Raw genomic sequence first — 20,244 nt, forward strand, 5'->3', positions numbered from 1 at the left:
AGTAGGACTACACTTTCAGTGAGTTCTGGGTAAAAATAAGACACTTTTCAAAACTAAAAAAAAACAAAAAAAAAAAGGCAGATTGAGTAGGCATAACCAACCACTCAGTGCAGTCTACCCCAATGGAAAAAATGTGTTTGTTAAAGCAGTATAATAGTTTTAAGGACATTTTACTTAGAAAATTTAGCGGAGGGTGTAGTAACAAAAAGAAATGCTTGATTTGGGAAAAAATTGCGACGACAATGATAAACATAAACAGTGTTAACCCACCCATTGAGCAGAGCGTCAAAGATATACAGAAAAGATCCAAGAACATGGTACAAGATGCCAAAAAATAAATATTTAAGAGGAAACATCCTAAAACGGGAGGAGGCAGGGCTAAGTACTTCAGCTAATTCATCTGTCAGACTCAAGATAGCTTCCTTGGGTAAACGAAACTGACCAATGAAACTCTCAATGATGTATATTTCTAGTAGGTTACTGAGGTCCCTAAAAAGTCTCTGTGCCGGTGACTTCATGTGGTGTTCACGTAAAAATTTACAATCAGGATAACGGCTCGACGTCGTGACGTCGCCGATGGACGATGGCATCGTCTATCGGCCCAACCCTAATCACGATAAAACATTTCATACCATTCAATATAGATAATTATCACGATAAATGTCAAGGCTGATTTTTGCTCCACAGTGAAAATAGAACAAACCAGACGGTTAATTGTGTGGTTAAACTTGATTCCAAACAGTGGATCACTTCACAAATCTGAGGTAGAACATTAAAAACAATTATGATAAAATCCTTTTTTTAAATTATGATTAGTAGATCTTTTTTCAGTCACTTTCTCTCAACAAAATAATAATCTTAAAAGAAAAATTAGGCACCAATTCCTTCGTGATTCAAATGAATTTAATCAAACATTTACTGACGATATATTGAACATTTGTTATAATAATTATCATTATTGTTTTATTCCCCAGTCCAAGAGACAAATAACCAGGCTGGAGGTAACCGCCTGTGTCAGCTAAATACTGCATCATAAACCTTAGAAAACAATAAAATTAAGAAATGTTGAATTTGTTTTTATTCTACAGTTAAGTGAGCTTTATAACCTGAGAAATACTTGTGATTTTTAATTTAAAAAAGGCCATGCATATTATTGTCCTTAAGAGCATACCAAAGAATGACAAACGGAGCTGTAACAGTAATTCAGGCGTGGTTCTTTTCATTGAACTGATCGTTGGCTTGTGGTGCACCAATGCCACTATCACATAGCTAGAGATGAAACGATTACCGGTTCTACGGTAAACCACAGTAAAATTACTGATGGTTATTATTATATACACATTTTAATTACCATGATAACCAGGTACAGTTAACTGCGCTATTAGAATCTCACGGCAAACATTGTCCAGCATCTCCCAGAAAGAGGCGCGCATGCGCAGAATGCAACGTGGGTTTATTTGGGTCAATGTTTCATCCCTAAATTTGACACACCCTAAAAGACGCAAAAAAACCTAACCAGCGAGTTCAGGAGATGTCAATCAAGCACAGTTTATACACACCCACACACAGAAGAGTCTCTAATTTGATAAAATAAAGAAAACACCTGTGAAGATGTAACATGGGTGTGCAGGGCCTTAAATAGAGCCATTATAAGGGTCTTAGGACATTTCGACAGGCAGACATATGAGGTATTGCTTGTTAGAGAATTTGCAAAACTCAACATTTATGGGTCTGGTAGCTTTTCAGTAAAAATGACTAAAATCCCCAGGGAAATAACTGAAGTGTGTAAGTGATAGCACATACTGACATGTTATTAACATATGCTGTATCCCTGATAAGCCTGATAAGACACAGCTGAGTTTATCATACTAAATCTTTTTAAAATAAATTTCCATGAGTCTCAGGGATTTTGGAAGGACTTCTCTAGTCGTTCAGTTCCTTATATGCTTTAGTCTGAGCAGCCAGATTTGCCTCGCAGGGAGGCATTTTCTCCATCTCACAGCCCAATCATATTCTCTTCAATCTGAAGTTGTGCAGCTAATTGGTTTGCTGAAGAATTCAAACAGTGCTAGCAGGAGTGATATAAACAACAAATAAACTGAAAAGGGGGTGCCAATCAGCAAAATCAACCTTACTAATGACTACAGGTTGTTTATTCATCAAAAGTAACTTTCCATGCTCTTTTTAATTAAATGTCTCGTTAGGACTGGACTAGCTACAACCTTGTTGTATGTTGTAATTTCAAATGTCCAAATGAAAGACTCCTTGGCCAAGAAAAGACAATCATGTGTTGACTGAGGGGCCAACCCGCAAAAGACATCTCTAATTACTGAAAAAAGGACACATCGCAAAACAAGCGCCCTTAAAAGTTGTTTGTTTCACCAATGTGACAACTGTTCCCATCTTCTGGGCCAATGTGAAGCATGACGCGAGCCCAGACAGGGCGCCTGGCAGCCCCTACCACCTGTACTGGGCATACAGCGAGCATCTTGGCATGGGGCTGCAGGATAGCCAGAAGGAAGTGCTAGGGGAAACGAAACCCACGCACACATGTATACAGACATACAATATTGTGTAAATCTTTATATGAAGTCAAGCACCGCCATAAATTTATTTTGTCAAGTGTCGTTACCTTCGGTCCAGTGGGAGCACTCACTGCAAATATTCAATTTTCTTGGCATTAGCACTGATGCGATGCTTTCTTCCCAAAAAGAAAAAAAGAAGGCCATTCATGGCTATTTAAGCACACAATCGTCATAAATGAACGCTTTCTTTCAGGGACATAATCACCCCAACAGGACAATGGTTTGGTGCTTATATAGTTTCTGTCTAACAGTATGTTGCTTTATTAATCCTTCTTTGGTTGTATAAGTGACGATAGAAGGATTCAGGATTAGATGTGGACAATTTGGTGCAGAACGAAGGAAGAAAATGATAAAAGAAGAAATGATGAATAAAAATACTGAAGGAAGGAAACTGAGCCAGTGATTGCAGAGAAGGAAGACAGAAAATGGTCAAAGAGAAGGGCAGAGGCAGCTCTCTTACCTGCAGTGAGTTAGAGAAAAAAGGGAGGGGAAAAGAGGGAGAGGAGGACGGAGGAAAGTAGTGAAGGGAGAGAAAGTGCAGGCTAATTTTGCTTTACCTTGAGGATACCTCCTCCTGCTGCTGCTGAATACTAGTGACATGGGCTGAATATCAAAATATACTTACCAAAAGCGGTACTGAGCAACAGTTAGTTTGATATAACACCTCCTTACGAAACAAACAGGCAATCATGCTTTTTAAGCCTGTGAATTGCCGTGACTCACACTTCATCAGTTGTTTAACCAAGTGAGAAATTATTTGGTGAGGGTATTTTCAAGTATTCACCTATTTGTAAGTCAGATCTAACCAAAATAATTAAAAACAACAGTTATCATACCTTGGAATTTGAAGTAGCTTAAAAAAAACAGTTCCCAGTATCATGACTTATAATCTAGTTGTCATAAACTAGTCCAGCTCCAATGAAAAAATATCGGGATCTCTGTGGCTACCTGGATGTTAGGTTCTTCTTTCCAGCCACATACCTCATTTCTATGCTATTTGGAACTGGGCAACAAACTCTGTGCAGTGTTTAATCTGTTAGCATGAGCTTATAAACTGGGAGCAGCTGTCCACAGTTTTAGTTGTATGATAGTGGTTAATGAGAATATAACACATTGAAAACAAATCTTTATAAATCTGTATAAGAATAGACAGGTGCTTGGCAGAACATGCAAGGATGAATCCAGAAAAAATAAACGCCCACCCACTGTCAAAACGTGGAAGTGCAGTGACATTTTCAATAAACGTAGTGCAGAGGTTGGTTAAGAGCCATAAAAAGGAGTCAACCATATTGACCGGCACACTTAAACAATGAGCTGAATGCTGCAGAGTTAGGAGTTGATTCTCAATGTGATCAACAGTACTAGCAATGCCCTCATTCAAAGACTTAATGCTAGTATCAAAACAACAGCTTCAAAATAAATAATACCGTGAATGACGTCATTGCCGTGGGCTGTGGGAGCTTTCTATGGCACTATATAATATTGAAATCTCAGGCAGAATTTCTATTGCGAGAACAGTGCAATGCTTGGAAACGGAACCACAACACTTCAAAAACAATCTTCAGCAAGCTGGCTATCAGAAGAAACAAGTACATAATGTAAAATGTAAGTTATTTGGAAGAAGCAAGCATGGTATTTTCTGTACAGATATCAAAAGCAGAGGCTGCAAAGAGACTCAAAAAAGACAAGAAAGCGAGAGTGACCAAGCAAGAGACCGGACAAGAGTAGATATCAGACTGGCTTTTACTCGTAGGCGTGAGCATTAAAGAGCTAAAGAGTTCAGGACAGATGCTGAGCTGCCCCTCTTTCTGTTGGACAAGTAAGTAATAACGTATTAGCTGGCTTACTATGTCTTGTGTCGTTGTGCTTGCTTGATGTTTGGCTGTCAAATCTGCCAGAGATCAAAATCAGCCAGAAGTTTAGCTCCTAAATAGCTATACATGTATAAACAATTCTCTTATGTAACAAATCCTTTTTGCAACTCATAAACACAACACCTTTCCTGAATCTGGAAGGTCACAGTGGAGAGTGTGTTTTTGTGAGTCAGGGGAGGGGAGGGTCACAGTTACTACCTTATAAGGTCTGATGTAAATTTCCCATGCGCCTCCATCCCTAATAATCTGTCTGTACCATGATACTGCTTTCTTTGTATTATCGATGATACCACAACAAAAGAAGAGGGCCTTATTAACATGCTACTTGCGTGCCTCTGGTGCACAGAACGCCTAGAGAGAGTACAGTTCTACATCTCTCTCTCCATACATTTTGTCAATGATACAAGGACAAAGTATGCAAGGACATGGGAAATAGGAGGGTTTGGGTTCAGCTAAGGTTTTATGTGAGGCTGATCCTGCTGCTCGCGCTTGATTACTCTCTTTCTCTATCTTTTTCTCACTCATATTGGTTACATTTGCTGCTACTGACTGTCCTGCAAGTTACAGCTCCACAGTGGCACCTGTTGATGAAAAAGCAGCATAGCAGATGTCCACACTAAAACACACATACACAAAGCAAAGAAAAAAAAACAGTCACGTAGCTGCCAATCCTGTCCATCTTTCCTTTAGAGATAGATTGGAGGTGTAGTTCTGATCTGTGGGAGCTCTAGCAGGCAATGAGTCAGTCAGTGTAAAATGATTCAGGTATGCAAACACACACACACACACACACACACACACACACACACACACACACACACACACACACACACAGCGAGGTCTATCCACACATGCAGACCTAAGAAGCTAAACGTGTCTAGGGTGCCTGAATAGAGGTAAAGAGAGTACATGCTGCTCTGCTGGGTTTTTCCAGACTCAAATATCAAGCTTTATCTAAGGTTGTAATGACTAAACTGATATGTATCAGAAAGTCAAATCCATGAGAAATTCATCAATAACTGTCAAAAACCCTGTGCACAGTCTGTTTTTGACATTTTCTAGTCATACCTACTTTGGGCCATCCAGTTCCAGAAGAAAAGGCAGCGTGGTAACTTTATTCCCAGAAGTTGTGCACCCAGCACTGCTAACAATCTGAAAAACTGCTTATAAAGAATGCTGGCCTCTACTGCAACTCATCCTAGTTTAATACTTAGCAAAAATACTGGAGTTGGGCAGATGACACTGACCATTGTATTGCCAGTCTGCAGAGTTTTAGGATGTCTATCCAAAACATTGTGTGTCCATCTCCATTGTTTGTCATTATTGATGTGACATTTATTTGAATAACAAATTTATCTACACATGAATCCCATCATGTCTCACTTTAGATCTAGATCTTTAGTAGCAATTTAATGCTAGAGTAAGTTCACGGGTCCTACATAAATACACTGCTCAAAAAAAAGAAAGGGAACACTTAAACAACACAATGTAACTCCAAGTCAATCACACTCCTGTGAAATCAAACTGTCCACTTAGGAAGCAACACTGATTGACAATCAATTTCACATGCTGTTGTGCAGATGGAATAGACAACAGGTGTAAATTATAGGCAATTAGCAAGACACCCCCAATAAAGGAGTGGTTCTGCCGGTGGTGACCACAGACCACTTCTCAGTTCCTATGCTTCCTGGCTGATGTTTTGGTCACTTTGAATGCTGGCGGTGCTTTCACTCTAGTGGTAGCATGAGACGGAGTCTACAACCCACACAAGTGGCTCAGGTAGTGCAGCTCATCCAGGATGGCACATCAATGCGAGCTGTGGCAGGAAGGTTTGCTGTGTCTGTCAGCGTAGTGTCCAGAGCATGGAGGCGCTGCCAGAAGACAGACCAGTACATCAGGAGATGTGGAGGAGGCCGTAGGAGGGCAACAACCCAGCATCAGGACCGCTACCTCCGCCTTTGTGCAAGGAGAAGCACTGCCAGAGCCCTGCAAAATGACCTCCAGCAGGCTACAAATGTGCATGTGTCTGCTCAAACGGTCAGAAACAGACTCCATGAGGGTGGTATGAGGGCCCGACATCCACAGGTGGGGGTTATGCTTACAGCCCAACACCGTGCAGGACGTTTGGCATTTGCCAGAGAACACCAAGATTGGCAAATTCGCCACTGGCGCCCTGTGCTCTTCACAGATGAAAGCAGGTTCACACTGAGCACATGTGACAGACGTGACAGAGTCTGGAGACGCCGTGGAGAGGGGGGTGGCATTTCTTTGGGGGGCCGCACAGCCCTCCATGTGCTCGCCAGAGGTAGCCTGACTGCCATTAGGTACCGAGATGAGATCCTCAGACCCCTTGAGAGACCATATGCTGGTGCGGTTGGCCCTGGGTTCCTCCTAATGCAACACAATGCTAGACCTCATGTGGCTGGAGTGTGTCAGCAGTTCCTGCAAGAGGAAGACATTGATGCTATGGACCGGCCCGCCCGTTCCCCAGACCTGAATCCAATTGAGCACATCTGGGACATCATGTCTCGCTCCATCCACCCACGCCACGTTGCACCACAGACTGTCCAGGAGTTGGCGGATGCTTTAGTCCAGGTCTGGGAGGAGATCCCTCAGGAGACCATCCGCCACCTCATCAGGAGCATGCCCAGGCGTTGTAGGGAGGTCATACAGGCACTTGGAGGCCACAAACACTACTGAGCCTCATTTTAAGGACATTACATCAAAGTTGGATCGGCCTGTAGTGTGGTTTTCCACATTGATTTTGAGTGTGACTCCAGATCCAGACCTCCATGGGTTGATAAATTTGACTTCCATTGATAATTTTTGTGTGATTTTGTTGTCAGCACATTCAACTATGTAAAGAAAGGAGTATTTAATGAGATTAATTCATTCATTCAGATCTAGGATGTGTTACTTTAGTGTTCCCTTTATTTTTTTGAGCAGTGTACTACTTTTCCAATTCACACAAGAAAACAGAGAGAGAGAGAGAGAGAGAGAGAGAGAGAGAGAGAGAGAGAGAGAGAGAGAGAGAGAGAGAGAGAGAGAGAGAGAGAGAGAGAGAGAGAGAGAGAGAGAGAGAGGGGGTTCAGGCTGAAGTATGAGAACAAAATGGCTAAATGTACAGACATAAAAGTACATTTTTCATGTTTCTGTCCAATAACTTTACTTCTCCAAGTAATTCTCTTTCCAAAAGATAATATCTTGAGTTAGCACAAAGTCCTTTCTGCAGACAATACATTGTAAGCAGAGACGGGAGAATTCTTCAGTCTACCGCGTCATCTACTTTTCACTGTACTCTTCTCAATTCAAAATCATTTCAACAATAAACAGCGTACACACGCATGACTGACTGAACACATTTCCATTTTGAATTTGGTGAGACAGATAACCTGAAGTCTGTCACATGTTGCAACTGGATCAAAAGCCTCGCTGAAAGGAAATCCGTTGTAAATTTTCCAAAGCTTCATGGCAAGGCGCTACTAACTGAAGCTCTTGTTAACTTAAAGGGAGTGACAGACGGAAAATCCAGAGCATCAAAAGTCAACAGCACAACAAGCCTTGACACCTGCACACACACACTACACACAGAGAGTGAGTTGTTCCTGACACTAATGACCTTTAGCCACCACTGGCGCTTGTGTATCTTGCAGAATTTTAGACAGTTGCTCATTAGCAGTGGAGGCCTGTTAGAGCAGGATTTTCTCAATTCCTCAGTTTCCCGCATCTGCTCACCTTCCCATACTTCAGTCTGGCTTGTAGCAGTAACAAGGAGCGGGTAACAACGAGGCTTGATAGGAGAAGGGCTGAGGTCAGAGGACGGAGCAGCTCTCGATACGAAAGCTGACGGGAGGCAGGCGGGGAAAGGAAAAGTGTACCATGTGCAGATAAAGACTACATCAAATCCTGTGCACGTTCGCACCACCCACCTGTAACGCAAACACTGGAGCCATTCCATCCCTGCCCTCGCATCATCAACCCTGGCACTGACAGCGTAGGACGCCCAGCACCTAGTTAGCTTAGTTAAAAGTCAGCATTGTCCTTAACACTGTGCGCCTGGGGACAACTTACGTTCACACCTCCAAGAAAACACACACTGACATTCAGTGAGTTGTTGATATGACTACCTTGGCTCAAAGCCTCGATAGTCTATTATTTCTTTAGGTTTTGGCATTATTGCGGACCAAGAATGGTGATCCCCATCTCCAAAACACATTGTGTGAACTAACAAGACAAGTTGGCATTATTTATGTCTTGCCGTGAAACTCTCTCAAATTTTGGGGGGTTGGGGATAATGTTTTTTCTTAGCAAAAGTTTTGCTGTATTTCAAGGACCAGTGCTGGTAGGATTCAGGGACCAGTTGCCCATGTTATTACTTTTACTGAATTTGGAGTGACTGTCGAAGATTCACTTTTCAGCTAACCTGTCAAGGACATGGTCCAATTAAATAATACCACCTAACTACAAAGTTTCCCCACCAAAACAATACAACATTTTTTCAGAGAAATGTTCCAACTTAATATTTACAGTGCCATTTGGTATGTCAACTCCAGCGCTCAGTGCTAATTAAAAACTCTCTCATCCAAATGTGCAATTCATCACGGCATTCAGAAGAACTGAAATTACAAAAATGCCATCTTTAGCGGAGTTTCATCATTTGAGAACAAACAAAAGACCAAAGCCTCCTTGTTACTGAAGCATTCAAACACTATCATCTCCTAAATTTACCAGCATCCTCACAGTAGACCCCATCACTACATGCCCAAAAGACAAGGTTTACTGGCATTTTATGCTAACATGGTATTAATTTCAGACTATTGTGATGGTATTGTGTGTATGTGTGTGTGTATATGAGTGCATTTGCCATCTGCAGAAGAGGACTGATAGAACAAACAGAATCAGATCGCTGCCCTCAGTTACCTTCATCAAAGTCTGCATCATCCTCGGTGTGCTGGGGGAATGGGAAGCAGTTGGTGATCTCCAGCCGGTCGTCGACTACCAGGCCCAGCAGGACGCCCTGAACCACTTCGCTGCCCTGGCCCTCTTCCTGGTAGTGCTTGATAATCTTCAGCACCACCTGTGAAAACAGAAAGAGCAATCACTGTATCAAAGTACCGCAACAGAATAGAGGTAGAGTGGAAGGAAAGGGGGCCTTATTCTCCTTTCAATAACAGTTTCTGGAAAATGATTTCATTTTCTGAGCCGGGGCTAATTTATTTATCGTGCCCATTGTTTGTGCATTTTGTGGCTGTTACAGCATTTCTTGTTATTGTATTTGATCATCCTTTGATTTATGTTATCCAATTCAATTGTGTCTCTGCTCGTCATGTTGATTTGTGCTCATTAGTCTGCGTTGAGGTTAGATTGGTTGAGATGTTTTTTAAAAGCAGCCTGGATTTTCCCCTTCCTTTTGCTGCCAATTTGTAATATTCCTTTCTCTGTTGTTTTAAAATTGATGTTTTATAACAGTACAAATACATTAAACTGTGTAATTAATACCACTGGGAAAAAACGTAGACAAAAATACTTCTTCCAGTGTGCATTAAAACTGGATTCTAATGTACAAAAACATATTTCAAGATAATAAAGTTGAAAAAGAACAAAAAACAAAACATACTGTGATGTGTGACTAATAAGGAAACATTGTAATGAAAAACTATTTCTTCATGAGTTTACTTAACATATTACACAGCTTTGCAGTGACTTCAGGCTGTAGTAAATATTACTACAACATGGAACTTGGATAATCAAAACAATGAAAATATGAATAGTGCAGTGGGAGGCTTCATCTTTCCAACACAGCACACCACATAATACTTTATGGTACAGAAGATATATTCTGACTATTTGAATGGTAAAATATGTCTCGGTATCACAAACATGTAAAGAGTTAGGTCTAGGTACCTGGTAGCACACATTCATCTCACTGAATAGTGAAGCAGCGAAGGTGCTCTGATGTGACGGATTTTAAGGATGAACCGGGTGTGCAGGTGTTACATAAATACTACTGCACTGCTTTGGGAGAAAAAAAAAAAAGTTATTTACCCTAGAAATGAGCGCTCATCTTTTGCCTGTGTGCAGCCTTTATGGGTGTTAATGCTTACATGGTTCAGCCCACCCGTGGCTGGTTCACCACCTCCACTGTGTAAACCCATTATAAAAGTAACTCCTACTCTACATCTTTTGGAAAAAAAAGCAACATTAAAAAAAAAAATGCATTGCTTGAGTCACTATTTTGTAACATTGCCTGCCTAGTGCCCAATAGCACTGCAGCTGTCTCTCTTAGAGTTAATTTTGCTGAATCAGTATATCCTTGAGGTTTGTTTTGACTTGTGTTAAAACTGTATTAACAGAATCAACGAAAGTTACTTTTTAGCGTAACCAGCTTCCACTTTCTGCTGGATTTTTGAAGCCGACATCTATATTTGGGAAATTTAAACATCCACTAGCAATCCATCAGACGATTTTTAACATAAATACATAACATAAAATTTATTCCACAAAAAAAGGTTGTCTTCTTTTGACAAAAAAAAATAAAAAATGCACAACAGCTGCAGCCTCATTATAATCTATGTCCTTACGCAAAACATGAGGAAAATTTAAATTTCAGTTAGACTGGGAGCACACAGCACATTAGTTGTCCTGAAAATCCACCACATTCCTGTACCACCCCTACATCGATACTAAATTGCATAATAAATCCTCAGCCACCGTCCTGCACTCCAAGCCAGGACTCTATGTTCACTCCCCCTCTTAAATGAAGAAATTTAGGAGCACACAAAGAAAAGAAACATTGTGTGCTCTTTGTGTGCAAATATGAAAACCAGTGGAGGACTATAGAAGGGAAGACCCTAGCATCTGGACACTCAGCATGGGCCTTAAAACATAGACACAGCTTTTTAAAACACTTATCACTCACCAGTGATGAGTGAAAACACTCATCACACAAAACCCTACTGTCATTGGCGCATTGCGGCATTGTTGCATGTGGGACTTTTGAACCAGGGACGATCACAATCCACCAGCACCACCCACGCCACATTTTATGTAAACAAGATTACTGAACAATATTTATAAAAAATTACTTTTAGTAAAACCAGAACGAGGGGAGTGTGTTGCACTCAGGAGGAGGTGGCTAGAAGGAGCACATGTTGGCACAGTGGCTTGGCTCCTCTATCCACAACCTGGATTTGTAACTAGTATAAATTAGTATATTAATATAACAGCATAACATTAAATTAAAAGTATAATGTTCATTACATAGTATACTGTTAGTATAATATTAATAAATTAATAATGTTATTAATCTTGTAATTTCATATGAAAAATGCTCTAAAATGGGTGTTAGTCTCTTAATTTGCTAAGGCAAAGTACTAACTCTGCAATAATATAACTATTCATGCATGAACAATGAGTTCAACATTTTAAAAGTTTTAAAAATTTATGTCAATCTTTTTTTTATGTCCCACCCCATCCAGGCTGCGATCAGTCGGTTCACGATAAGGGGAATTGACAAGCGCATCAACTTTATGAAAAGTTAAACATGTTGATGGAAGATTAGAGTAGGCTGTAGTCTTTTTCATCATTTCCCCACATATCTATTTATAGCAGCATATGTGAGTGCACTGTAGAGCACTGTAAGCTCTTATATAAAAACCACAAAATTGCCAAAAAAGAAAACGCTTGTTAAGAGGAAATTCTGGAGCAAGTTACTCAGGCAATCACTGGCTGTGGCTGAGTGGCGAATTGAGTGGTAAGCACCACCTGCAGGCTTCAACACTGGTGCATCACTGATCTTGAGTGCGTACAAGGCCAGTTAGTATTTGGCACAGTGTAGCAATTTACATTGAAGAGAGAAGAGGCGGCACTCACAAAGATTAAAACCCAAATCTAGTGAAATTTGAAGAAAAATGCTACCCTCGTACAGTGGGAGGGTATATTTGGACTTGTAGTCTGATTTCCAACATCGTCATGCCTCATCTGGACAGGGTGTCCATGCATCATTGTGTGTTCAATTTTTAATGCCAGATAAAAATGGGCCAATAGGACAAGCCTCTGCATGATTGAGGAGCTGGTTTAAGCTCTAATACTGCGTCACCGACCCCAAGGAAGGGCTGTGGCTTACTTACATACACACAAGTTTGTTCCACTATCCATGGGGACATCTCACTGACATAATGCACCCCTTAGCCCCTTTACTAAGCTTAACCTGAACCCTTAAACCACATCTTTACCCTCAAAAGCAGTCTCTATCCATGGGGACCTCAATTATTATCCCTGCGGTGACACGAGTCCCCATGGGTTAGCGTGCATTTATGTTCAAGCCAAGAACATGAAACACACAAAATACATACACATGGACCGACTCAAACAAACACACCCACCTACTCAGAAAAAAAGCTAATGCAAAGACGAGAGAATGAAGCAAAGCTTCTAAATGAACAGGAAGAGGACAAGAAGCTGAAAGCACAGTGTGGAGGGGCAGAGCATAAATCACGCTGATAACAGTGTGGGCAGGTCATAGCCAGAAGCATTAATAATACACACATACACACAAGAACGAGGTAGTAGTCCTGGGGCCACGCTCACAACGAAACACCCATCACCACCGCGAGGAAGCCCTTACTCGTCTCGCTAGCTCACGTGCACACATGCATACACACACACACATGCATCTGTCCTACGAGATGATTTATTTCAATAGAGTGCTGGACCTGTCAAGCAACAAGTAAAAGAGCTAGGAGCGGAAGAAGAGAGATGATATGGGGTGGAGTGGGGAGAAAAACAAATCTCATTCCCTGCCCGCCTGCCGTGGCTTTTCTGACTGAGAGGGGAGGAAGGGCCATACAATAGGTCAGGGGAGGGGGCTGAAATACTGAGAAATTCTAGATGTGAGAACTCGACGGGTAAAGCAGAGAGGCAGGGCAAAGGGAGAGAGGAGAGGAGGATCCGCAAAAAAAATGTGAGAAAGCAGATGCATAGAGGAAATGAAGACAGAGGACAGCGGGAAGGGACCAGGTGAGAGTGAGGGGGGCAGACAGGTGAGCCACTGAAGGAAGAGACTCCGAGAGGCAATTTGTGGTACGGTACAAAACGCATCAGATATACAAAAGCAACGATAGAGGCAGGCATTTCAGCTGCATGTCAAGAACTACATACCAACAATTAACAGCATACTGCACATCACCTATTTATCTGTGTATTTCACATCTCCTGGTATGTATGCATGTCCCCAGACTCCCCATGGTTACAGTTTCTTGTTTAAGTGAGTTCCTGCCATGGAGTATATAAAAATAAAGAGTGTTTTGCTCTCTTGGTTCTGATCTTGGTGTATCTATACCGGATGACTGCTTTCTCAGTCAGTCTGCTCAGGTATTGTCTCATTTGTTTCGGTATGCGATTGTGGAATGTCCATAGCAGCATAGAAAACAACACAGGATATGCTGAATAAAAAATTAAAAGTAAAATAGAGTAAGAATTTTATTAACAATCTTTAAAAAAGTTCAGACTTCTGAGGAAGGATAGGGCGGGGGAGAAGGGGGATACAGTCTTCAGAATTGGCAGTGCTAGCTGCTTTACAAAGGCCCCTGGCCCCCGCCCCTTTGAGCTTTGGGTCCTTTTTCTGCCAGCAAATAGCTTTTCTAGTCTCCATCAGTGAGAGCAGATAGCACAGATACACAATGCTTTCAGCTACCTAACTCTTGGCAATCTATTCATCACACACTTAAATAGCGTCCGTCTGGAAAAGGCGGAGGCAAGAGATGGACAATTGACCAAACAACTCCAGGAAGGTCAAATAAATAACAGCAGAGCTTTAAGAAAACTCCTGAATCTACAGAAATACTTTAAATAGAGGAAACAAAGATGTGTCTGCACTAAAAGAAAGGGAAGGAAGGCAGTACCGGGGTTTTGGTGGATTTGTTGTGCTGGCTTCCTGGTGCTGAGCAAATGCCATCAGGTATTGTAAGCAAAGCCTGGAAAGCTCTAAGTTTGTGCAATCCTGCCCGCGCACACACACGCAGACTCTCCAGCACCGCCTTTTCCTGCTACTTACTCACTCTCTCTCACACAGTTTTATTGATCTAGCTCACCAGCAGCTAGCCTGGTGAGCTCACTTCATGTGGAGAGGCCCAAGATTGATATGTGGACAGTGTATTATAAATCAACAAGCTTAAAATTGAATTGTGCAAAATCAATTGCAGTCCAAATCCCCAGTTGGCTGCCTTTAATTCTTATCATAAATCTTCTCTCTCACTCACACACAAAAGGGCTCATATTCCCGCCACAACAGGACTTAAATTATGAGAAAGTACAGCAAGAGAGACGATCTCATAATGAGTTTTCTTTTTGTGCCACTGATATGTAGACGAACTCCACACTCAACACTGGGTGTAATATACTTTAACGTTTGATTTTATTCACTTTAATCATACACAAATTAGGAATTTTTTCTCTTTTAAGAAAAAGGTCTGAAAAAGATTTTACTTAATTGTACTCATGCATATTTCTTAAAAGATTTTATCATTGTTTTGAATGTTCTACCTCGGATTTATGAAGTGATCCACTGTTTGGCCTCAAGTGTTAACCATAAAGAAGAGTTTAAATCACAACAGGATTCTTTAGCTTTCAGTCGGAGCAAAAAACCCTCGAAAGACATCTTTGGCAGCTCTGCCATTTCTACGTCCTCGTGAACTGGCGCTAAAGTCAAAAGTTAGGTCGGAAAAGTGTTACACAAACATGCACGAAAAGTTTGATTTATTTTTCTCTCCTCCCGTTATGCAGACAGCTCAAGAACCAGTTCGCAAGTAACGTGATGATTTTGTTATTAGTAACTGTAATGTGATTACTGAAGTTATCAACAGTAATGCATTACATTACTGCGTTACAAACAAAAGTAATCCGATTACAGTAATGCGTTACTTTGTAACATATTACCCCCAATACTGTTCAAGATGCAGGGGCAAGCTGATTTAAGCGATTATGACAGAATTTCAAAATCTAGGCTGTACGTGGGACCTCACCAAGGACAGAAATGCATGGTGCATCATTAATGCATCCCTTTTCAAACAGAACAGAGGCTGCCAATTCTTGTGAGGCACTGCAGTTAGGTTATGATATCATTTTACCCAATCTGAATCTAGTGTCAAATACACGTTCTCTCAGATTTCAGTATCGAAACTCGTTTTGAAATCGAAATCCATTCAAATCCCTGAGAGAATCCATTTAGGTTAACACTCAACTTTGCTGTGCTGTAAACAGATCTGCTTAAACGCGTGAAAAAGTAGCTGCTCAAGAGGTTCCGGATGTAGTATTAAACCACACTTGCTGATACCTCAAGTAACTCAGCATGTTTCTAAAATCAACCAGGACAGAAATCTTAAGGATTACAACTTGAAAATACCACCATAAACTGTAGATTCTGTATTATGAAGACATGACAAAACAAATACAGTAGTTAGTAACTGTTCTGGACAGATGGTAACATATGTCTCTGCACTGGGTAGCGCCTTATATTTTGTGTCCGCGTGTGTTACAGCTGATCTGTGTCACATTGTGTAGTGTGAACACTGTCCAGGCGATCCCAGGCTTAAGGACCCAAGGCAAGCCTTAGGGGAAAGAACGGGCTGTTTTGGCAGAATGTTTTACTCATTCATATATTCACTGAGAAATAAAGAAAAGGTCTGTACTGCTAAAAGAAACATTTAAATTAAACACATTTTTGCATTCATTTCTTGCCTTTTCCATCCCCAGAGCTTTCAAATCACAACGCCAAGTCCTGTAAAATGGGCTCCGACGATTCCTTCCTTCATGGTACGTGAATAAGACCCATGTCTGAATGAACCTCATACGTCAGAATAAATGAATACAGACTTTTTCAAACATACAGGCAGTTATTTGATCTCAGTATGTGTTTAATGGGACCCATCGCTGTGCAGCACTCCACTCCTGTGGCAACATCAACCACTGAAACCTCTTCAAAAGCAAGGAAACAATCCAATTCTACTACACAGCAATGGTGATGCTGTCTGTGGGCAACCCTCCAGCAAAACCTCTGACAGACGGGTCATGACGCAACTCAGCAGCAACTGCTGCATTTCAATGCATTCAGGTGAAACGTCTTACATAACTCCTGAAACAGGCACCTTTCCTTCAACAGTCTGAATCCAAATGAGATCACACTCTAGGAGACTCTCAACTATTTTGTATTTAACTGCTGTGATTAAAATGTTTGGTTGATAAGGCTGAGAAAATGAATTTAAAAAAAAATCTCATTAGAGGTCTAAAGCATACACAGTGAGGTGAAATATTTAGATTTGAAATTAGGGCCATGGACTCGAGGGCAGCTTTAATGAGCAAGATAAAAGGAAGGCAGCAGCTGGCAAGTTTACGTCCTGCTACTGCGTTCAGGCACAACAGGAAAATTAGCTTTGTGTCCAGTGCAGTTTAGGGCAGGAGCAGGGAGGATATCAGTGCATGGCAGTGAAGCAAGTTTGTCCTCTGCTGTTTATACAGAGGTACTACACACTAAAAACATTTAACTTGTGTGAAGAGAAATTTCAAAATGTGTCATGGTTTACTTTTTAAAGCAATAATCAATTCAAAAATAAAAACACACAATCTGTTAAAAACAAGTAATAACAAAAAAGCAATAAAACATTAAAATACATGACTCAAAAATCAAAAATCATCGTTTCCAATTGCCAAAAACTTTAAGATACAGTCCTGCCATTTAATCCCAAAATGATTCCCAACTTCAAAAAGCCCATGGAAATATCAGTCCAAAACTGGATTAATTGTTCTAGTATAAACACTGGGTGAAAGTGACCAATTACCTAATAAGCAACCTTCTTTCCAAGTTAAAAATCTGACTGAGGTAGACGGCTTCCAAAGAGTTCAAGTACATTTTATCTGAAAAGCTGACAAAATAGACCAGAGAACAAGAAGATTCGCTGATGAGCTACTCAGTGTCCTAAGTACAGAATGGAGAGGGGAACACACACGTCAACTATTTATTATTGTTTTGTTGTTTTTTTAATTGATGACACACATTGTTGTATTCAACCAAATAAAGTAACGACTCTGAGGGCTCTACAGTGCGAGTATTTCACTCACATATGCCCAAGAATAAGATAAGCAAGGTTTGGGTGTGGCTCGCTGGGTATTTAGGGTTAGGGGTGCCGTGGTTTTCACATAATAAATTGCACACAAGGATTATGTAGTAAAATGTTAAGAAACTGTGTTATTTGAATATCATCCACTGTGCTCCTAAATTTCTCCGTGAGCTCTTAAATTCTTTTATTTAGGAACACATGTACTCCTTGGGGTAAAGGTTAGTGTAGTGCCCTGCCTCTGATTACAGATTGTGTTTCAAAGAAGGCACACAGATCCTCTGTCAAGCAACCCTGCAATTGTTTACATGTCCATTTATTGACAAATACCTTACCAAGCCTCTATGACATAAATAGTGAATTAATTAGGGATCCTGGAGCCCTACAGGTTTAGTTCTGATTATTCTTCTTTCTTTCTTTCCGCTAAAGGTGTTTGGATGGAAACTCACAATAATTGGCAGGTGGGTTGCACATTCTACCCACTACTCAGGCAAAAATATGGCACTCATGGTGGCGCTATAACAATGAACATTACGTTTTTGCAATTATCTCGAAAGCGGCTTTGTTTAGAGTCGAACTTCTTTCATTATTTTAATCTCTGGATTCATCCGCATCTTTCCTCCAATGGTCTTCTGCTCTAAAAATGTCAAATTATACAACTTTTTACCACTTTTCTCTAACACCTATTTTTGTGAACTCGTCCCAGATGGTTTTGCCAATCGACCTGAAACTTTGGCAGGATCATCTACAGGCGTCACTGGTCAAAGGGTATAATTTTACATAAATGCCCGTAAATCAAAATTGGCTTAAGCTCATGTAACCAAACTTGACGCATCTGTTCAGATGCTCGGCCCGAGCTTCGCTGAGCAGTCCTGGGATATTTTTCCACTAGGGGGCGCTACACTTGCAAAAAATTTATACCTCATAATTTGCTGCATGGATTTATACAAAATTCGGTTTCTATGATCTAGGGTCACTACTTAATTCATGCATAAAATTTGGTAATAATTGCTCAAAGTGGGCGTGGCTTATTACAAGAAGTGTAAATTTCTAGACATTTCTCATTTCTAACTTCAAAAAATCTAATCTATGTCCTAGGGAGCTGAAATTTGCTAAATCAATTAACATCTATATCTCCACAAGTCTTTCTTTAAATGCAACCAAAATCAACACAGACATTCTCTAGATGGCCGATATCAAGTGTTTCAAAGGTTTTTTAGATCCATCAAACAGTGAGTCTGCAGTGATATTTAGTATCTTTCCATGACTTGTACAGTATGCATAACAATTTCTGTTTTACTCAGTTTCGGGTTCAATGCAACCAAAATAACTGACAACACACCCAAAACCAGCAGAATGATGTGTGATGTTTTTTTGTTTTTTTTTTCTCACCAACATCTTGACAAAACTATCCAGGTCTGGCACATGTGACGTCTCCACCTCAACTTGCCAGAAGGTGTGTGGAAAGAAACTTTCACCAGTAGCTCCAGGGTTCAAATCCCCCAGGTGACCAAGTCAGACTTGCTGACAATGGGAGTGTTCAGATCATATTTTATTTGGATCCTGTGACATTTTCTTCTTGTTTCCCCTCTACTTAAAAGTGTTTGTGCAGATTTCACTTTAAATCTTGGAAATACAAAATGTGGGTTGAATGTGGGATGCTGTAAAAATCAAGTTTGCGAATCCCTAAATATCTTAAAGTCCTTCTTTCTTTCACCACTTTAAGCTCTCAAGTCATCTGCGTCTTTTCTTCTCCTCTGAAAATGTCAATGTTGCGGCTATATTGAATATTATTATAATTACTACTGTGAAGTGACTGTTCTGTCTAGAACCTAACTGAATGCTAAGGATTATGAGCAAGCCAAGCAAGTACTATTTACAAGCTTATTTTATGGCAAATAACACGACCTATGTAAAAAAGAAGCAGAAAGCAGCAGCAGTGTCATAATATATTGCTCCCTTAACACCAGGCAACCAGGGAGTCCTGGTTTTAAACGTACATGGCTCTGTAGCATCCCCAAAGCTAATCACATGCTAACTGTTAGCTTATTATTAACGTTAGCCTGCTGGTCATTGGGGAGGTTGTAAACGGAAAACCGTATCCCTGTTTGCCAGTAGCATTAACGTTTAGGACGCAAATACAAGCATCGGTTAAAGTATTGAACGTTTCAAGACACTGCTTCACATTATCTGTCCGCCATGACGATGCTCACACTTTAGCTAGCATCCACATCTGGGAACACTTGTGAACCGATTCATCTCCCGTCTGCCACCGGATTTCAAAATTTAGCAACAAAACACCGTAGTAACACTTACCAGTCCCTCAATCTGGATCTGTTTCACAGGAGAATCCAACGTACCGGCCGTAGAAGCCATCGCGGCGGGAGGTACTGACCCAGAGTCTTTGCGTGAAGCCATTTAGAAGCCGACACACGCGGAAAAAGGGAGGAAAGCGTTCAGTGACGGACGTTTCCGGTAAAAACGTGCGTCTTCCTGTCCGTGTAGAAACAAAGGCGAAAGATTATGTTTCCTCCTTATTTGTAGACATCTCATCTTTTCCCTCACCTGAACTTCTACTGAATTAATGGTGAACCTAAACTAATCCTACCACAAACACTGTAAAAGTATAACAAGTATTTTCTAAATTTACTTGCAGTTTTTGTACAACTACAGAAT

General features: G+C 40.8%; 1 protein-coding gene across 1 annotated transcript in view; it reads right to left on the reverse strand.

Moving 5' to 3' along the window:
• Window positions 1-20,041, reverse strand: part of LOC119897916 (eukaryotic translation initiation factor 3 subunit H) — a 57,632-nt gene extending 37,591 nt beyond the window's left edge. Inside the window, exons 1-2 of the mRNA XM_038711961.1 lie at window positions 19,885-20,041; window positions 9,380-9,536 (exon numbers count right to left, since the gene is read on the reverse strand). Coding sequence (XP_038567889.1) covers window positions 9,380-9,536; window positions 19,885-19,986 — 259 coding nt within the window. The 5' untranslated portion in view covers window positions 19,987-20,041. The remainder of the gene's footprint in view (window positions 1-9,379; window positions 9,537-19,884) is intronic.
• Between the last annotated feature and the right edge of the window lie 203 nt (window positions 20,042-20,244).

This window comes from Micropterus salmoides, unplaced genomic scaffold (genome assembly GCF_014851395.1).
Source record: "Micropterus salmoides isolate LMB-PRFRI ecotype aquatic unplaced genomic scaffold, ASM1485139v1 Ms_hic_scaffold_11, whole genome shotgun sequence".
In the NCBI taxonomy this organism is placed as follows: Eukaryota; Metazoa; Chordata; class Actinopteri; order Centrarchiformes; family Centrarchidae; genus Micropterus; species Micropterus salmoides.